Raw genomic sequence first — 21934 nt, forward strand, 5'->3', positions numbered from 1 at the left:
TATGGACTTTTGAGACAGCCACTTTGTTCAGACTGTGCCCTTCACTCAGAAAGATTGCCATTCATCCAATGATTTTATTTTTTTGGTTAAAAAAAAAATCTGTCCTGTCATTTTTATCTCACCAGTCCTGATCATAGGGCTTTCTTTTATAACTTGTAGGAACACTTGTTCATTAGTCATTAAAATGATTAGTACATGTGATATTTGTCTCCTCTCAAGTCCCCCGACTAACCAGCAGGGTAGCTTTGTTCAAGACTTTCTTTCAACCCTTTGATTACTAATTTCATTCATTTAGCTAATCTTTATTAAACACCTGCTAGATTCCAGGACTGTTGTAGGTATTAGGGATACACAGTATTCTTTTCTATTTATGATAAATATTTAGCCCAAGAGAAAAATCTCTGAATTAAATCTTGAGTTTTATGATTTTAGCTATAGAATAATATATATATAATCAAGGAACGTTTACTAAAATAGTTAATAGATGCCTGTATCCTTTTTTTAAAAAAAAATTAGTCCCATTGTCTATTTTTATTCTTTTTTTATAGGTTATTTCTTATGAGGGTCATGGATATTCCATATCTTAACTTGGAAGGACCAGACTGTAAGTATTGCATATTTAAGTGTGTGGTCTGGAAGGGATAAGTGGAAAAGTATTACTTAAGAGTTTATTCACTTAAAAATGGATAGTGCTTTTGTGGTTGATATGTATAGTATGCTTGAGTTAATGGAGCCCTTGGGTCTCAATAAACTCATATCTGTACTTACCTTTTCCAGTTTATGCAGAAACGGAGTTTAAAAAATACAGATAAATCTTCTCTTTGTTGTTCCATTCTCGTTCAGAATGCTAATACCATTTTTTCCTCTAATATTTATAGTAGATTTTAAGATACAATAACTCAGTACATATTCTATGTTCTAATCTAAATGTTTATGCAATTTAGTAGGTAGTTTTTTTTTTTCTATTAAAAATTTTTGAAGATTAATCGGTTTGGAATGTGGTTGCTTCTTATTTTCTTCTGCCTGTTCTCTACTTACCTATATTGCCCTATTCTTTTTTTTCCAATGCTCTTTTTCTAGTCTTGGTTATTAGTGTTAATATATATCCTAGGGATATAGGAATGGATGACCCGTACTTGATGACAGTAGTCATTACAAAGACAGTTTGAAGGGATACTGTGTTACAGTCCCTGTTAGATTTAGATTTTAATCTCTTATTCTGACAACAATTGTGTAAGCTGAATATCTTGATTCCTAATTTAAAACCAAGTAGATGGGTACTTAGAATGGTTAGGTCTCTTGCTCAGAGTTGCAGGTGAGTCCAGGATTAGAACAATAGACTGACTCTAAGGACTGCCTCTACTTAAAATTAGTCTTTAGAATTTAGACAGTGCAGTTTTTTATTCTGTTTTAAATATGCATATAGACAATAAGATTAAAGGGGGAAAATTAAATGCTTAGTGAAACTTCTTAAACAGAACAACCTGGTTTTTTTTTTTTTCCTTTTAAAAATGCATATAGGAACTTCATGAAAAGAGTTATTTCTTCATAAAATATTTAGGGCTCAAATTAATTGTGGGTTCTAAGTAGCAGAATCTGAAGCTAGGCTGCATGGCACATCCTGCTGATCCTAAGAATACATTTGGTTGTTTGGTAATCGTGAGGCTTCCACACTAGTTGTCCAAGTTAGGTTGGGCTTAGCTTCATTGAAGAACCACTGATGGACTTGATCACTTTTCAGTTATAAACATTTCATCAAAAATTTGTCTTGTAGTGGAACCTAAACGAGATCATGTTCTCCATGTGACATTCCCCAAAGAATGGAAAACGAGCGACCTTTACCAGCTTTTCAGTGCCTTTGGTAAGCAAATCACAATTACAGATGTACTTTAAGAGTTTTGCTATTATTTTTGCCAAGGTGATCAGAAATACAGAGACAGTTTTGTTACTATGATAAGAGAAATTTATTTTTATTTTTTTATTGACAAATCTTCACAAACTTACAGTCCATACATGGTATGAGATTAATGGCTCACAATATCATGACACAGTTGTGTATTCTTCACCGTAATTATTTCTTTTTTGTATAACAGCCACATACGAACACAAACATTCTTACCGTATGATCATTTGATTCTTGTTATATAATCAATAACTCAGAAAATCATCAGGTAGTTGTATATTCATCATGATGATCATTTCTTAGAACATTTGCATCATTTCAGAAAAAGAAATAAAAAGAAAACAGAAAAAAATTCATACATACCATATCCCTTACCCTTCCCTTTCATTGATCATTAGCATTTCACTCTACTAAATTTATTTTAACATTTGTTCCCCCTATTATTTATTTATTTTTAATCCATATGTTCTACTCGTCTGTCAATAAGGTAAATAAAAGGAGCATCAGGCACAAGGTTTTCACATTGTGAAAACCATAACATTATGCAGTCATCTTCAAGAAACATGGCTACTGGGGTATAGCTCTACATTTTCAGGCAGTTCCCTCCAACCTCTCCAATACACCTAAACTAAACAGGTGATATCTGTTTAATGCGTAAGAATAACCTCCAGGATAATCTCTCGACTCTGTTTGGAATCTCTCAGCCATTGACACTTTATTTTGTCTCATTTTACTCCCCCCTCTCTTGGTCGAGAAGATTTTTCAATCCCTTGATGTTGAATCCCAGCTCATTCTAGGATTTTTGTTCTAGTTTGCTAGCTGCCAGAATGCAATATACCAGAAATGGAACGGCTTTTAACAACGGGAATTTAACAAGTTGCTGGTTTACAGTTCTAAGGCTGAGAAAATGTCCCAATTAAAACAAGTCTACAGAAATGTCCAATCAAAGGCATCCAGGGAAAGATACCTTGGTTCAAGAAGGCCGATGAAGTTTAGGGTCTCTCTCTCAAGTGAGAAGGCACATGGCGAACACGGCATCATCTGCTAGCTTCTTCTCCTGGCTTCCTGTTTCATGAAGCTCCCCGGGAGGCATTTTCCTTCTTCATCTCCGGTCGCTGGCTGGTGGACTCTCTGCTTCGTGGTGCTGCAGCGTTCTCTGCTCTCTCTGAGTCTCTAATTCTCCAAAATATTTCCTCTTTTATAGGACTCCAATAAACCAATCAAGACCCACCCAAATGGGTGGAGACATGTCATCACCTAATGCAATTTAACAACCACACTTGACTAAATCACATCACCCAAGGAGATGATCTCATTACAGTTTCAAACATACAGTATTGAACAGAGATTATTCTACCTTTATGAAATGGGATTTATATTAAAACATGGCTTTTCTTAGGGGGCATACTTCCTTTCAAACCAGCATGATTTCTGTCCCACGTTGCCAGGAAGGTCCACACCCCTGGAAGTCATGTCCCATGTAGAGAGGGGAAGGGCAGTGAGTTTGTTTGTCATGTTGGCTGAGAGAGAGAAAGGCCACGTCTGAGCAACAGAAATAGTTCTCTTGGGGGTGACTCTTAGGCCTAATTTTAAGTAGGCTTGACCTATCCTTTGCAGGGTTAAGTTTCGTATGAATAAACCCCAAGATTGGGGGCTCAGCCTATAGCTTTGGTTATCCCCACTGCTTGTGAGAATATCAAGAATTCTCTACTTGGGGAAGTTGAATTTTCCCCCTTTCTCACCATTCCCCCAAGGGGACTTTGCAAATACTTTTTTATTCACTGTTCAAATCCTTCTGGGATTTATCTAGGCATCACTCTGGACAAACCTACAAACTTTCACGCCCTACTAAAGGGTCCATGTACTTACTGTGTTCAATTAAGCTGTCCACATAAGTTATATTAGGAAATACTCTAGTCAGAATACAAATTTTGTACCAAATAAACGTTTTTTGCTTTAGTAGTAGCCTTGATTCTTAAGACAATTATATAACTGTATAGCTTTTACAGTGTGACCATGTAATTTTGAAAACCATATGGCTGATGCTCCCTTTAACCAGACTATGGACAGATGAGTAGAAAAATAAGGTAAAAACATAAACAGAAAGGGAGTTTAGATAAGGAATAAAAAATACTGAATAGATTGAAACACTAGTGGTCTTTGAGAAGGAAGTGTAAGAAGTATGGGATATGTGGGGTTTTTTCTTTTTTTTCCTGTATTTCTTTTTCTGGAGTGATGTAGATGTTCTAAAAAACGATCATAGTGGTGAAAACACAGCTGTGTGGTGATATTGTGAACCACTGATTGTATACTTTAGGTGGACTGTATGGTGCATGAAGATATTTCAGTAAAAACATTTTTTTTAAAAAAATTAAGCCTATAATCTTGGCAAGTGATCTCTCTATATCTTTGTTTCCTCATCGGAGTTAATCATACCTATTTCATAGGCATGTCATGACGATTAAATTAATCCATGGAAGGCATTTGAAAACAGAGGGTAGCATATACTAACTGTTCAGTGAAGGATAGCTGTTATTATTTATCCAGAAAACAACACACACACACACAGCTGGAGAGGTAACCAAATAATAATAAATGACTTTCTTAACTGGGAAAGTCAGTATGACAGTTTATGGTCCATAGTAAAGTGAATTTTTTCTTTTGATGGTGAGACTCATTTCCGAGAATTTCTAGTCTTTGAAAAGTAGAAATTAAAACACTTTTTGATATAACAGCTGTTAAATTGAAAAAGCAATCAGGCTTCAATTAAGAGATAAGAATGAAGCCAATCAGGTCAGGATTAAGGTAATTCAGGATTCAGGGGTAAGGAGGACATTGTCTGTATTTTAGAGCTTCACATACTCCGTGAGACCAAAGGAAGAAAGGTTTATTTTGTCTAGCATCTAAATTTTCTGTAGCCCTTAATCTGACCCAACCTATCTGTATAGCTAGCTCATTTAAACAACCCAAACACAGGGAGCCCAGAATGGGAATGAGGGCCTGTGGTACTGTATAGCTTAATGTAATGCCCAGATGCATCCCAGATTATGTTAAGCAGGTAATCAAAAAATATTGGCAAAGTCCCTTGAGGGATGGGGAAAAAATATGAAACTATTAAACTTTACCACTGGAAAAAACCCTGATTCTGTCTCAAACATTAGGGACTCCCAAGTCAGTAGGCCAAGCCCTTGATCTTGAGCTTTGCTCTTGTGAAGCTTATTTATGTAGTGGAGAAGCTTAACCTACCTATAGTTATGCCTATGAGTTACTTCCAGAGGACCTCTTTTGTTGCTCAGATGTGGCCTTTCTCTCTCTAAACCCAACTCTGCAAGTGAATTCATTACCATCCCCACTGTGTGGGACATGACATCTAGGGGTGAAAGTCTCCCAGGTAACATGGGATATAACTCCCAGGTATGAGCCTGGCCTTGGCACCTAGAATGGACAATGCCGTCCTGACCAAAAGAAGGCAAGGAAGTGTAACAAATAAGGTAGCAGCAGCTGAGAAAGTTCAGATAGAGTCAAGAGGCTATTCTGGAGGCTATCTTATGCAAACTTCAGCTAGACCTTGCTCCCTATCATGGTTGGGCCAAAACCCAACCAAAATCATTCATGTCAACCCTAAAAACACGTAGGGTGTTATATAGGATTCTTTAAAGGTTCTGTGCACTAGGATTACTCCCCAGAAACCTACAACCTCCAGATGGTTCCCTAGGCCACTTAAGTCCTGAAACACAGAAGGATGAGCTTTTTCAGAACATAAGCTTGTTCCATCCCCCATCCCAAATTATTGTCAGCCCCTTCCAACATGAAAAAGTTAGAATGGGCATAGCCCAAATATCCCTAATGATTGGGAGAAAGTTCAGAGGAGAAGGTGGAGTTATACAGAAAATGTAGGATTTAACTAATGAGTATGATTGCTGAATCATTATATTGGTTTTTTTTTTTAGTCTCCAGTGTCTTGGAGCAGTTAGAAGTAAAAATCTAAAATTGTGGAACTTGAAAATCTGTTTTATAACTAATTGTTGCAGTATGCTTTGAAATTTATTGCTTTTTTGTGTATATGTTATTTTTCACCACAGACTCTGTACCAGATTCATTCCCTTGAGGTTCATGCAAAACTTATTTATATTGTTGTGCTAATCAGTGAAGCATGACTCTGTACAATCCTTTTCTACTAATATTCACCTTCAGTGTGACAGTATTACTTATAAACCCACTAATGAACTACCAGCACTTCTGTCCATTCCTATCCATTTACATTAGGTAACTGTTTGCCTATCTCTGATTTCTGTGTAGCTATAGGTCCCATAATTTTACATTTTAAGATATAGACTTAAAGATGTAGGTTTATAAGATTCTGACCTTTATGACTGTCAGATTAGTGAAATCATACAGTATTTATCCTTTTGTGTCAGGTTTATTTCACTCAGCATTATGTCCTCAAGGTTCATCTGTGTTGTCATATGCTTCAGGACCTCATTTTTGTCTTATTGCTGCATAATCCATCATATGTATATACCACATTTTGTTTATCCATTCATCTGTTCATGGGCGCTTGGATTGTTTCCATCTTTTGGTAATTGTAAATAATGTTGTTGTGAACATCAGTGTGCAAGTGTCTGTGTCACTGCTTTCAACTCTTCTGGCTATATACCAAGTAGTGGTTTTGCTGGGTCATGGGACAACTTGATATTTAGTTTTCTGAGGAACCGCCAAACTGTCCTCCTTAGTGGCTATACCATTATACATTCCCACCAGCAGTTAATAAGTGTTCCAATATCTCCATATTCTCTCCGACATTTGTAGTTTCCTGTTTGTTTACTAGCAGCCATTCTTATAGATGTGAGATGATACCTCGGTGTAGTTTATTTTATTTTTTTTCCTTTTGCATGGGCAGGCACTGGGAATTGAACCCTAGTCTCCAGCATGGCAGGTGAGAACTCTGCCTGCTGACCCACCGTGGCCCATCCCTCAGTGTAGTTTTTAAAATTTTTTTTTCATGGGCAGTCATTGGAAATCGAACCCGGGTCTCCAGCACAGCAGGCAAAAACTCTGCCTGCTGAGCCACTGTGGCCCACCCCCTCCATGTAATTTTGATCTGTATTTCCTTCATGTGTTTTTTAGCCATTTGTATTTCCTCTTTGGAAAAATGTCTACTCATATCTTTAGCCCATTTTGTAATTGAGTTGTATGATTTCTTTATATAGACTGGTTATCAAAATCTTAGCAGATATGTGGTTTCCTAATTTTTCTCCCATTGAGTTGGCTGCCTCTTCCTCTCTTTGACACAGTTCTTTGAGGCGCAGGAGTATCTGATTTTGAGGAGTGCCCATTTATCTATTTTATCTTTCATTGCTTGTGCTTTGGGTATAAAGTTTGAGAAGCTACCTCCTATTATTAGGTCTTGAAGATGTTTCCCTATGTTTTCTGCTAGGAGTTCTATGGTATTGGTTCTTATATTTAGGTCTTTGATCCACTTTGAGTTACTTTTTGTATAGAGTGTAAGGTAAAGGTCCTCTTTCATGCTTTTGGCTGTTGATACTCAGTTCTCCATGTTCATTTATTGAAAACACTATTCTGTCCCAGTTCATTGGATTTGGGGGCCTTGTTGAAAATCAGTTGACTATAGATTTGGTGGTCTATTTCTGCACTCTTAATTTGAGTCCATTGATCAATATGTCTGTCTTTCTGCTATTACCATGCTGTTTTGACTGCTATAGCTTTATAATCTTTAAAATCAGGAAGTGTTGGTCCTCCCACTTTGTTCTACTTTTTTAGAATATTTTTGACTATTTGAGGTCTCTTTTCCTTCCAAATATATTTGATAACTAGCTTTTCAAAGTCTTCAAAGTAGGTTGTTAGAATTTTGATTGGTAGTTCATTGAATCTGTAGATGAATTTGGGTTGAATTGCCCTCTTAACATTTTACCTTCCTATCCATGAGCACGGAATGTCTTTTCACCTATTTAGATCTCCTGTGATTTCTTTTAGCAATGTATTTTAGTTTTCTGTGTATCATTCCTTTACATCCCTGGTTAAGTTTATTCCTGGATACTTGATTCTTTCAGGTGCTATCTTGAATGGAATATTTCCCTTAATTGTCTTCTCAGTGATGGCATTAATTTGCATATAGAAACATTACTGATTTTTGCACATTATTAATCTTGTGACTCACCACTTCGCTGAATTTATTAGCTCAAGTAGCTGTGTCAAGCAATCAAGATTTCTCGAGATTTGCCAAGTACAGGATCATGTTATATGCATATAATGAAAGTTTTACTACTTCTTTCCAGTTTGAATACCTTTTATTTGTTTTTCTTGCCTGATTGCTCTAGCTAAAATATCTAGCATGATAATGAATAATAGTGGTGACAATTGTGATTTTCCCCTTTAAATTCATTAGTATGTATTGTATTACATTGATTGCTTTTCTTGTGTTGAACCACTCTTGTATTCCTGTTATAAACCCCACTTGGTCTTAGTGTATAATTCTTTTAATGTGTCATTGGATTCAATTTGCTAGTATTTTGCTGAAGATTTTTGCATCTATATGCGTTTGGGGGCTTAGTCTGTTGTTTTCCTTTCTTTTAGCATCTTCATCTGGTTTTGGTATTAGAGTGATGTTAGTTTCATAAAATGAGTTAGCTAGTGTTCCTTTTTCATCATTTTTATTTATTTATTTTTTCACATGGGCAGGCACTGGGAATTGAATTCTGGTCTCCAGCATGGCAGATGAGAACTCTACCTGCTGAGCCATCGTGGCCTGCCTGTTTTTTCACCATTTTTAAAAAGGTTTTAGCAGAATTAATGTTAGTACTAGTACTTTTTGGAATGTTTGGTAAAAGTTCCATCTGGCCCCAGGCTTTTCTTTGTGGAGGATTTTTGATGGTTGATTAATCTTTTCATGCAATTGGTTTGTTGATTTCTTCTGTTCCTAAGTCAGTGTAGGTTCTTCTTCCTGTGTTTCTAGGAATTTGTCCATTTCATCTAAGTTGTCTACTGTGTTGGTGCATAGTTGTTTATAGTATCCTCTTATGATTTTTTTTCTTCAGTACCCATAATAACATCTTCCTCTCATTTCTAATTTTATTTACTTGCATACTCTTTTTTTTTTTTTTTCTGTGTCACCCCAACCAAGGGTCCATCAATTTTACTGATTTTCTCAAGATCCAACTTTTGGTTTTATTGATTCTTCCTGTTGTTTTGTTTGTTTGCTTGTTTTCCAATTCATTTATTTCTGCTTTAAACTTTGCTGTTTATCTTCTTCTATTTACTTTGGGGATTAGTTTGATGTTCTTTCTCTAGTTCCTCAAGGTGAGCTGTTAATTCCTCAATTTTTGCTCTTTCTTCTTCTTTTTTTTCGCATGGGCGGACACCAGGAATCGAACCCAGGAGTCTGGCATGGTAGGTGAGAACTCTGCCTGCTGAGCCACCATGGCCCACTGTCTTTCTTCTTTTTTTAATATAGGCATTTAGGGCAAAAAAAATTTCCTTCTCAGCACTGGCTTTGTTGCATCCTCTAAGTTCTGATATATTATATTCTTATTTTCATTCATCTCAGATAGTTACCAATTTCTCCTTTGACTCACTGATTGTTTAAGAGTGCGTTATTTAATCTCCATGTTTGTGAGAGTTCTGGTTCTTTAGTGTTTTTTTTTATTTCCAGCTTCATTCCATTATGGTCAGATAAAGTGCTTTGAATAATTTCAATCTTAAAAAAATTTTAAGACCTGTTTTGTGTCTCAGTATATGATCTGTCCTGGAGAATGTTCCATGAGCACTAGAGAAGAATGTATATCCTGGTGTTTTGGCAAGTAACGATCTATATATGTCTGTTAGGTCTAATTCATTCATCACATTGTTTAGGTTCTCTGTCTCTATATTGACCCTTTGTCTTATTATTTTATCTATAGAGGAGAGTGGTGTATTGAAAATCTCCTACTATTATTGTTGAAACATCTGTTGCTCCCTTCAGTTTTGCCAGTGTTTGCCTCATGTAGTTTCGTGCTCCTTGATTGGGAGCATAATCATTTATGATTGTTAATTCTTTTTGGTGAATTGTCTCTTTTATTAACACGTATGGTCCTTCCTTATCTCTTATGACATGTTTACATTTGAAATCTATTTAGTCTGATATTAGTATAGCTACTCCGATTTTCTTTGAGTTACACTTGGATGGAACATCTTTTTCCATCTTTTCACTTTCAATCTATTTGTATCCTTGTATCTTAAGATGAATCTTTTGTAGGTAGCATGTAGATGAATCATACTTTTAGTCCATTTTGCCAATCTGGATATTTTAATTTGTGAATTTAGTCTTTTAACATTCAAAGTTATTACTGTGAAGGCAGTTCTTGAATCTGTCTTATCCTTTGTTTTTTATTTATCAGTTCTAGGTATTCTTTTCCCTCTTTTTAAGTTATCCTTACTGATACTTTTCAAATCTTTGCCTTCAACCAGACCCTTCCCTCTTGTCTTTTTATTTTTATTTTTTCAAGCCAACTAGACTTCTTTTAGCATTTCTTGTAGGGCAGGTCTTCTGTTAACACATTATCTCAGCATTTGTTTTTGAAAGTTTTAATCTCTCTCTCATTTTTGAAAGACAACTTTGCTGAGTTAAAACTCTTAGCTGTAAGTCTTTCTCTTTCAGAATTTTAAATAAATCACTGCCTCAATGCCTCAGTGGTGCCTGTTGAATAGTCAGAAATTAATCTTATGTAGTTTCCCTTACATGTGGTGAATCGCTTTTTTCTTGCTGCTTTCAGGACTTTCTTTGCTTCTCTTCAGTATTTGAGAGCCTGATTAGTATGTATTTTGGAGTGGGTCTGTTTGGATTTATTTTATTTGGTGTTCTTTGGGCTTCTTTGATTTGCATATTTATGTCATTTATCAAGTTTGGGAAGCTTGTCCACATTATCTCCTCAACGAATCTTCCTAGCCCTTTAATGTTCTCTTCTCCTGGGACAATGATGGTTCTTCAGTTTGTGGGCTTTTGTTGTCCATTATTTCCCTGAGATCCAGTTCAAATTCTTCCATCTTTTTGCCATTTGATCTTTTGTGTGCTCTAATTCAGTTGTCCTTGTACTCTAGTTCATTTATTACTTCTTCTGCCTCTTCAAATCTGCTGTTTTGTGCTTCTAACCTATTTTTAATTGGATCCACAGTATTTTTCCTCCCTGTGACATCTGCTTTCTTTCTCTTTATTCTTTCAAATTTTTCTGTGTGCTCTTCTAGTGTCTTCTTGATATCCTTTATGTCATTGGCCAATCCATTGAATTTATTTAGGAGAATTATATAAACATGTTTGATATAAACCTGTTAAGGTTGACCCTGTCTTTCCATAGTTTGTGTCTATTCAACTTGGTCATTTGACTGGGCCATCAACCCTCATCTTATTTGCTTTGTGATTTTCTTTTGGCTTCGGGGCATTTTATTATCTTGAGAAGGTTATTTTGGAAGTTTATTTCCCTTGGTTCTCTAAGGTTTTGTATTCGCTTGGGTTTCTGTTGAATGTCTCTTTTACTCTTGGTTTGTCAGCAATTCCTTGCCAAACCAAGCCTGCATCTCATGTAGGAGCTGCAACTCTAATGGGAGATCTTTTGAGAGGTAAGCAGATGAGCAGTTTGCCAGACACCACTTTAGGCATCTTCCCAGCAGATGACATTTTTGGGCTATACCTCTTCCCCTCAGTCCCACTCTGGGCTGAGCACAGAGACCCAGCCCAACCAGGGCCACTGGTCTTGTTGTGCACTGAAAGCCACCAGCTCTCGGAGTGAGAGGTGGGCACTGTACACCTCGGTGGAGAATCCGCTTGTAGGCCCAGTGGGTCTGGTGCTAACCTGTCTTCCTCTTGTGATGACCTATGCTGTGGGACTGAGTATTTCACCTGCCCCGCCCTCATCCATACCCGCAAAGCCTGGTGGCATGGTGCAGCTTGACTTGCTTCCCTTGGTGGGGAACTGTGCATGCCTGAGGGCTGTAGGCCACACCTCTCAGTCTCTGCCACAAACCAGGCAACCACAGTGGCCTGTCTCTGTGGTTGGGCACAGGCACTCTGCCCTGGTTGGAAGGTCTGTCTGTGCAGGCAGACCTAGTCTGCTGGCTTCCAGGTTCCCCAAACAGGAGCTCCTGGTTGTGGAGCTGAGAGGGAAGATCTCCCAGGCTAGCTGCAGAGGTTGGCCCTGCTCCTTCAAAACCCGCTCCTTCCTGTGTGCTGCCACTTGCCCCAGGTGGAGTCAAGACCAAGCATACTCACCCTGCTCTGTCTGTCCCACTTTCTCTCTCTCTTTTTTTTTATCCAGGATCTCCCCGTAGAAGTCCTTCTCTGGTCAGTTGCAGACACAACCGAACTGCTGTCCTGGTTGTTTCTCTTATTTTTTAGTTGTTCCATGGAATAGGAGTGAACTCAGCATATTCTATTCTGCCATCTTCTGGGAGGTTTTTTCTTTTGTTTTAAAAACAAATTACCTAATAGTCCCCCCCCCCCCCCCCCGTTTTATCTCTTCTCTTACATTTTTAAACTAAGTAATTGCTTTGATAGGTAAGTTATAGTAGGGTGGCTGTAGGGCTAAGATTCTGATCAAGTTTTAAACCAGCACTTCATCTCTCTTTAAATTCTAGCCTATACTGGGCAGTGTAAGGTTGGCTCAGTGGTAGAGTTCTCACCTGCCATACTGGAGACCCGGGTTCGATTCCCAGTGCCTGCCTATGAGAAAAAAAAAAACTACCACCCATTTAAATTATGGCCTATACTGATAATATGTCAAATATGCAATTAAAATCTGAAATGTCTTAATGGTCAAATATTGACTTTATTTTTTTATTCACTATTACAGGTAACATTCAGATATCCTGGATTGATGACACATCAGCATTTGTTTCTCTGAGCCAGCCTGAGCAAGTACAGATTGGTAAGTGTTTTGGACATTTATTTTGTGGATTAACTAAAGTGGGAGCTTGATACTTCCCCTGACCCACTACCCCAAATCTGAAAATTGTGGATTTTATCACTTGAATCACAAGTGTTGCTGACTAGATTTGTGGTTTTCTTCAGTTCTTTTCTAAAATAAAAGAAATAAACAATATCATGTGTAGTTGAGAAAATAAGACAAATTTTCTAGATGTGATTCACTAGAATGTACTACATAATATGTATATTTTTACTTACCTCCATTATTTTCCATTGTATTTTTCTAAAATGAGTTGCAGATCAGCCAAGTTTCAGCCTTATTTTGAAAAGTAACAGATTGAGGAGAATGAGGAAGACCAAAAGTAATAACCTGTGTTGGCCTGTTCACCTTTGTATTTCTCCCATTTATTTATAAATATTTGTTATTTATTCAGTCCATAAAGGTATCAAATACTTGTTTTACAAGCTATTTAAACTAAAAGATACTTTATTTCCTTTTTATAATGAGTTTGTAAAAAGATGTAGTACCACATTCTTTGTTGAACCCTACATAATTTTGATATTACTTACCATAAAACATTGTTTTCTTTGGTTGAAATAAGTTATTCACTAAAATATTGAAGAAAATATGAATTGTTAAGCTTATGTATTCAAATAGATTTCAAGCACCTTGGTGCTTAATAATGTAAAAGGTGTGAAAAATTCGAGAAAATTTGTCTAATTAACTTTTATTATTTAACAAACTACCACACCCTAAAACTATGTAATTTTGATACTGTAGCTATATGAGTAATTGCATGTGAAAGCTACAAATATACAAATTCAGATCAGAAAATCTTGGTATTTTTGATGAATTATAGGACCATTGTGGAAATAGAGACTAAATTGTAGGGGTTAAAAGCTTAAACTCTGGAATCATAGTGCTACACCTGTTATTGTTTTGTGGCCTTGGGCAAATTACTTAACCTTTCTAAACTTCTGCTTTTCTCTATAAACCAGCAGTAGTAGTATCGACCTCTTAGAGTTATGGTGAGGGTTACATGATGTGTTGTATGTAAAACTTGGGATAGCTTTGAACTTTTATTATGGTTATTAATAGTACATTTCAGTGTGATGTATTCTTTAGGAGCATATAACAACAGGATTGGTATTGAATGCAGGAGGTAAATGCTGTTGCTTCTCAAATGTTTGAATTTTTTTCTTAGATTTGTTTCTGTTCTAAAGTAGCCCATTCCCCCCAGTCCTTAGAAAAATGATTTAGATAGAATCCAAGGAATTGAATTAGAGAGCTAAGGATAATTTCAAAGGGGGAGCAGGGAGCCTGAGGTTAAGACTGTAGTGAGGCTTCAGTATGACTAAAGGAACATTGAACTAGAATGCCCTGGCTTGTGCTGTAGTCCAGGCTCCTCTCCTCCCCAGGTGCGGTTAGAGCAGGTTTCTCCTTTCAGTGCCCTTACTGGTGGCACTGGGACGACTTTGAAGCAGTTCAGTGGGATGGAAGGAGACACATAGGCTTTGCAGTCAGACTGATGTGGTATCTAACTTTGACTCTGCCACTTGTCATGTGTCTTGGAGCAAGTCATAAAAACTCTCTAAGCCACAGGTTCCACGTTTGTGAAATGGAGGTAATAATGGTTACTTTGCAGGATTATTTTGAGGATGAAATGAGTTCATGGATATTAAGTTCCTAGCAAAAAGCCTGACCCTCCACAATCAGTGCTTGAGAAATGGTAGGTAATTCTTAAAATATCTGTTTAACCTCTCTTCCAATGAACAGTAAAAGTAAGAGTTTATAAAAATGCTTTGAAATCTGTAAACAAGAAATTCTTGGTTTATGTGTATGTGATGTCACAGTGTCTTTTAATGTTCCCATTAAACCACATTTGATGTCAAATAATGACAGTAACTTTTAAGTGAAGTATTTTATTCAGTGATAACTTAAATCAGGAAGCTACACTTCAGAGTCTTTGGTAGCCACAAAAGCAATCTCTTGTTTGATGGTTTGTTCATTTGTGTTTCCTCCCTGAGGGCAATATTGGGCCCATCTTGTTTACTTCTGAATCTTTCTCTAGTTCTTGGTACACACTGTGGCCTAAGTAAATAAATGTATGCTGGAATAGGTAATAGGCCAGGATGAAATTGTGACCTTCTTCCTCCTAAATTAAAAAGTAGATTATTTTTGTCTTTTCATATATGCAACTTTGTTATTAAAGTTTTATTTTTCACCCTAGTCTCTTTTCTTACAGTGTCCATGTCTCTTTTGTTTACCATTGTGTTTTCAGCTCCTGAAGTAGTGGTATCTGACATTAGTAATTATATGGTAAATATTTATTGAATTGAATATGTGATATTCATAGTATTGTGATTTAGAAATGCCCCTTTATCCATGATGGAAATGTGTAATGCTGCTGGTCTTTTCCCATGATTTCTAAAATTGTACAGATGTTTAATTGAAAGGCAGCCTAAAATTTATTTTATATATAGAGGTAATTCTCATGATGCGAAGGGACCAGTGTATCTAATGTTCTGCAAATCCTATTCTTATTATTTTAAACAAATTACTTATTCATTTAAATGGAAACATAGGGTCTGTTAGATCAGTAACATAACATTGGAAAAATCATTAAATGCCTATTTATATAGCAGCTTATAATGGCTTCTTTGGCTCTGTTGCAAACTATTTTTTACTTACATTTAAAAAATTGCCTTTTAGCCGATACCTGTCTTTTTCTTTTGATAATACGAAGTCTAGTCAATATCTTTTCAACATCTTGAATATGAAAGTTCCCTTTCTGTGGGAAACTGTTATTTTAATTATTAAAACCCTCGTACCAGGTGTCATATGGTTTGATTCCCATTGCTTTTTGTCTCTTGCTGCTTTGAAGATGAGAGTCCCTGGTAATTATAGGATTTTCAGATAGTAACGCATATGAGGCCTCTGTTTAGCATTCTACCCGCTGGCTTTTCAGATGAGATAGTACATGACCAATGTGGGACTTGAAGCCATGGAAAAGAACTATTTTCAGAGTCAAGTAAGAGATCATCTTTAATGGTTCTATCTAAATAGCTCAGTTACATTTAGGATTTTTGTATTTCTAATGTAATTTTGTTAAATAGGAGAAATAACTCAACAGAATTTCAAAAGGAGTAGAACTTTCTATTCATACTCTGAATATTTAGATATTATGCTGATTTGAAACTATTAGGTACCCCACAAAAGCCATGTTTTAATGGTGATCCAATCTTGTGGGGGGAACTGTTTCTTTTCATCTTGGTTCAATATTTTAGGTTAGATTATTCCCACAGAGATATGGTGCGCCCAGTTTTGGATGTGGGCTTTGTTAGCTGGAGATCTGACTCCACCCATTCAGGGTGGGTCTTGATTAATTTACTGAAGTCCTGCGAAAGAGGAAGCATTTTGTAGAAAGCTCAGAGCTGATGCAGACACTTGGAGAACAGTTGCTTCAAAGCTGACAGTGACTCAGATGTTTGGAGATACTTGGAATTGTGACAGAGCAGATGCCTAGAAATGGGCAGAGTCTGCAGACATTGCCATGTGCCTTCCCATGAGATGCTAAGCAAGCCAGAACCCAGAACTGTATCCCAGAGGAGCTAAGTTAGGGCTCACACATGATTAGAGAGGAAACCGTTGACATCAGACGCTGGAAGCGGTGGAACCAGGAACAAGGACCAGCAGCCACCAGCCATGTGCCTTTCCAGGACGGCCTTCCCTAAGCCAAGGTATCTTCCTCTGGATGCCTTAGTTAGGACTGTTAGGACTTAGAGCTGTAAACTTGCAACTTATTAAATTCCCTTTTTAAAAGCTGTTCCGTGTCTGGCATATTGCTTTCCAGTAGCTTAACAAACTAATACATTGTCCCTTAAATACATTACAGGATACTGTCTACCTATAATTTTTATGTAATGACTTGGAAAAAGTCACCTTTTCATTTATTTTGAATATGAAGATTGGTGCTTACATACATACTAAATGAAATTTAAGAAACAGAAATTGATAAAGGCACTTCAGAAGAAGCTAAAATTGTTTTTTCTTTTCCAAAGGTAGCCCAAATTCAGACAATTATATAAACTTCTGATATGCCCCTTTGGGAGCTTGCTCAGGGTGCTTTATTGGGATGGAGGTAGTAAGATACTTCATCTTAGTCCAAAATATGAGTGTAATTATATTAAAGTTATACTTTGAAAAGCAAAGCTTTTTTTCCCCATAAGTAACATTTATTTAATAAAATACACCATTCTGTTAACATCGAAATGTTTTAGATATTAGCTAGTGCAGTTAGTGGGGAATGTTTGATTTAATAGAATGTGAGTATTAATGAAAACCAGCTTTTAGTCTAAACTTTCAAAGTGAACAATCATGAACCTGGATTCACTGTACTTCATAAGACTATCATTTAAATAAGATCAACCAAGAGGAAACAGAAACCTTCCAAACTCAGGAAAAAACTTTTTAATTTTAAAATATATAAATTTTTACCATTTAGGAGAATTCATTTAATAAGCTGAAATTTGTTTCTTGATTTCTTTTATGTATAAAATTTTTATATAAGGAGACAAAATGTGAAAAGGTGTGTTTTTATAGTAAAAATTATTTTATATAAAATTTTTCAGATTACTTTCTTTTTACTTTGCATCTTATTTAAGTATTACATTCAATGTCAATTTTTCTCTCTTAAATTTCTGTTATATATACATTGCATTTCTCTTTTATATATTAGTTATACAAGTAATACATGTTGATGACAAAACATTTTCCAATCTGTTAGTAAAACAGACGAGCATAGTCAGTCTGCTTTTACCTCTAATCATACTCTCCTATAAAAGGTAGTGACTTTTTACGTTTCATATGTGTTTTTCTCAAAGAGTTACATACGGTTTTTGAACACAGATCTGTGATGTGATCGGTAAATGATTTTTTAAGTCATTCATCTTATTTTCAGGCATGAACATGATTTTCAATTAGTCAAAAACATGTTGATGTGCCAGATTTTATTTGTTTGTAAATAGATAGAACTTTTCAAAGATGTTTTGGTTCCTCAACTTTTAGGACATTCTTCAAAATCATCAACCTTCTCAAGACAATGAATATTGCATTTTGTCCCAAACAATCTTTTAATTTCAGTGTCTGGAATATAAAATGGGGGGGCCTGCATGTATAGTTGGGTCATAAGAAACAACAGATGTGAGGTACTGGAACTCTTTTCTTTTTAGGGACAGCATTATATCAATGTAGTCATGATCACCTGGATAAACAGCAATTAAGGCTCGTGTCTCCCAAGTCCTGTCAAATTTGCCAATATTTACTCTGGAAAGATAAAAAATACTGCAGCAGTACAATGAAATGTTCCCTGAAGAACTCTTAAATACTTTGGCTCCAGAAATTTCACCAATTGGTTCTTCTGAGTGAGAAAAATTCTGCTCTGGAAAAAATTCTTGAATCCCAAGTTCACTAATCTCCATACCTGTGTCTGTGGTCTATAAACTTTGTGCTTTTCCACAAAGAGGAAAAAATACCCTGAGTCCACTCTTGCCATTAAGAAAAGTATCCAAATCCTTCCTTAATAGCTGATGTCCTTGTTCTTGATGAAATGCAGTCTTGTGGCCCACCCACTTTTCTGGCCATTCTTCCAGAGTTAGTACTCGGTTTTTCTGTACCACATTATTGGGGTACTTAATAATTTCATGTTAAGTTCTTGTATCATTCATAGTTTTGTAGACACCTTTGCCTTACAAGTAGTTATCTTTTAGCCTCTTCAGCTACCCACTGCCTCAAAAGCACAGCTTTTGATTTTACTGAACAGATAAATATTAGAATTGTGGGCATAACTCTTTGGGAGCAATTATTCAGTACTGAATTTGCTAAAAGGCTACTTATAACTTTAAACTTTGCTTGTGCTTTTTATTATCCTTTTACTGTGTGTAGAATCTGTAGTTATAACTCCTTTTTATTTGTGATCTTAGTGATTTGTATTGCCTTTTTTCCTCTATCACTCTACCTAGGAGTTACCAATTTTGTTAATCTTTTCAAAGAACCATCTTTTGGCTTAATTCATTTTTCTCCATTGTTTGCTATTTTCTATTTTGTTGATTTCTGCTTTTTTATTATGTACTTCCTTTTGTTTACTTTGGGTTTATTTTGCTCCTATTTTTCAGCTTCTGGAAGTGGAATCTTAAGTCATTGAATATTTTTTTTTTATTTTAAATTTTTGTTCTTTAATGTAGTTCATGATTACATTATTTTTTTCCCATGATATGTCTGTGCATTTATCATGCCAATTGACTTTTTTTCTTTTTTGTGAAAAATAACACATATAGAGAAGCAGTATATTTCAAAGCACAGTACAACAGTTAGTTGTAGAACTGATTTCAGAGTTTGGTATGGGTTACAGTTCTATAATTTTAGGATTTTACTTCTAGCCACTGTAAGTTACTGGAGACTGAAAGAAAAATATCAATATAATGATTCATCAATCATACTCACTTGTTAAACCCTACCTTCTCTGTATAACTCCACCATCACCTTGGATCTTTCTCCTCTTTAGGAGTATTTGCACTATGGCCATTCTAGCTTTTTCATGTTGGAAGTGGGAGTCAGTAAGATGGGATAGGGGATGGAACCAGTTGGTGTTCTGGAGAGGGTGGTCCTTCTGCATTTCCAGACTTAGATGGTCCAGGGACCCATCTGGAGGTTGTAGGTTCTGGAAAGTTACCCTAGTGCATGGAACCTTTGTAGAATCTTGTTTAATGCCCTAGGTGTTCCTTAGGATTGGCAGGAATGGTTTTGGTTGGGGTTTGACAAGCTATGATAGGTGACAATATCTAACTGAAGCTTGCATAAGAGTGACTTCCAGAGTAGCTTCTCGACTCTATTTGAACTCTTTCAGCCACTGATACCTTATTTGTTACACTTCTTTCCCCCCTTTTGGTCAGGATAGAATTGTTGATCCCACAGTGCCAGCGCTGGACTCATATTGGGAGTCACCTCCCACACCGCCAGGGAGACTTTCATCCCTGAATGTCATGTCCCATTTAGGGTGGTTTTTGTTGTTGTTGTTGTTTTTAATTCGAAAAAATTTGAACCCTGGTTTCCTAGAGGTTGCATGTAGGTCAGCATAGCTTAGTTATCAGTTACTGATTGGCTAGAGATTGTGCTTTCAATATCGTGAGCCAGTAAGACTTTTACCCTTGTCTAACTGGGGTGGAAAATATATTCACCATTCAAGCAGTTTGCAAGTCTGCCTCAGTTTTTCCTTTCTGCTGGGTCTTCTTGTCTCCATTGTGGGTACCCCTGTGATAACTCTTAATCAATTAGCAATGAATAATAGCTAAAGTTCTCTTCAGGTCATTGATTTTGACCTTTCCTTTTTTAAATACAACTATGTAAATGTATAAATTATCCCCTAAGCACTTCTTTAGTTATATCCCACAAATTATATGTTGTATACTTATTCTCATTCAGTTAGAAAAATTTTCTAATTGCCCCTATTGACCCATGGATTATTTAGAAGTGTGTTGTTTAATTTCTAAGCATTTAGGATTTTCCTAGATCTCTCATTGTTATTATTAATTTCTAATTTAATTCTGCTGTGGTTAGAGATTTCGATCATTTTAATTTTATTGATGCTTGCTTTATAGGTCTGTCTTGCTGAGCATACTATGTACAGTTGGAAACAAAGTGATTTCTGAATTTTATGGTCTATAAATAACAGTTAGTGTTGTTTATGTTTGCATATTTTTACTGATTTTTTATTTAGTAGTCCTGTTAATTTTTGAGTAGGGGATATTAAAATCCCCAGCAATTGTGGAATGATCTGTTTCTTCCTTTAGTTTTGTCAGTTTTCATGTTATATATTTTGAAGCTTTGTTGTTACGATTATTGTTTTTCTGATTAATTAGTCCCTTTATCATTATGAAATGTCCCTCTTTATAATACTCTGACTTTTAAGTCTACTTTATCTGATATTAATATAGTCATTTTAATCTTCTTAGGCTTTTTATGTTTTCCTGGTATATCCTTTTCCTTCCATTTACTTTCAGCCTATCTGTCTTTTTATATAGGTGAATCTTTTGAAGGCAGCAAATAGTTGAGTTCTGCTTTTTAACCGTTCTGATAATTCTGCCTTTTAGTTGAAGTGTTTAGCTCATTAACATTTAATGCAATTATTGATATGGTCAGATTTAGGTTTCTCATTTTAAAATTGTCTTTTGTTTGTTCCCTCCAGTTTTTTGTTCCTCTGTTCCCTCCTTTTCTACCTTCTTTTGGATTATTTGAAAAAAAAAATTTTTTTAGAATTCCATTTTAATTTCTTTGTTGGCTTTTTAACTCTTTGCATTATGTTTTAGTGGTTCCCATAAAAAATCTCAATATATATTCATAACTTTTCACAGGCTACTTAGAGTTCATATTATACCATTTTGCACAGAATATAGAAAGCTTAAAACCATATATTATCCATTTATTCCTGCCCCCATCATCTTTTATACTGTAGTTGGCATATATATTACAACTACCTTCTTTATAAATTCCACAAAACCGTATTATGTGTATGTTTTTTAAAATAGACATATGTATTTTAAGAAATTGAGGAAATTTTTTTATCCCATTTATTTGTCATTTCACATGCTTTTCATTCATTCTCAGAAAGCTGAGTGTCTTTCTGGTGTCATTTCCCTTCAGTCTGAAGAGCTTTCTTTAGTATTTCCTGTAGTACTGGTGTGGTAGTTCCTATTTCTCTTAGTTTTCCATTATCTGTAAATGTCTTTACTTTGCTTTCATTCTTGTAGGATGTTTTTGCTGGATATAAAATTCTGTTCTTTTAGCATTCTAAAGATATGATTCCACTGCCTTCTGACTTTCATGATTTCTGATGAGAAATTCACAGTCATTTGAATCACTGTTTCCGTGTATGTAATGTGTCATTTTTCTCTGGCTACTTTCAGGATTTTCTCTTCACTATTGAATTTTGAGCAGTTTGGCTATCATGTACCTAGACATGATTTTTTTGTTGTTGTTAGCCTACTAGGTTTGGTTGTCCTGTTGAATTTGTAAATTTATGTCTTTCATAAGATTTGGGAAATTTTAAGCATTATTCCGGATT

At 35.8% G+C, this 21934-nt stretch overlaps 1 protein-coding gene and 1 pseudogene across 4 annotated transcripts in view; one reads left to right on the top strand and one right to left on the bottom strand.

Annotated features, from left to right (window-relative positions):
* Positions 1-21934, top strand: part of PARN (poly(A)-specific ribonuclease) — a 226455-nt gene that overhangs the window by 69217 nt on the left and 135304 nt on the right. For all 4 annotated transcript variants that reach the window (XM_077141739.1, XM_077141740.1, XM_077141737.1 and 1 more), the window contains exons 19-21: positions 549-604; positions 1775-1861; positions 12742-12816. In XM_077141739.1, the coding sequence (XP_076997854.1) occupies positions 549-604; positions 1775-1861; positions 12742-12816 (218 nt within the window). The remainder of the gene's footprint in view (positions 1-548; positions 605-1774; positions 1862-12741; positions 12817-21934) is intronic.
* On the bottom strand, positions 17826-18542 carry LOC143667479 (thiopurine S-methyltransferase pseudogene; annotated as a pseudogene).

The sequence above is a fragment of the Tamandua tetradactyla genome, chromosome 23 (assembly GCF_023851605.1).
Source record: "Tamandua tetradactyla isolate mTamTet1 chromosome 23, mTamTet1.pri, whole genome shotgun sequence".
Lineage (NCBI taxonomy): Eukaryota > Metazoa > Chordata > Mammalia > Pilosa > Myrmecophagidae > Tamandua > Tamandua tetradactyla.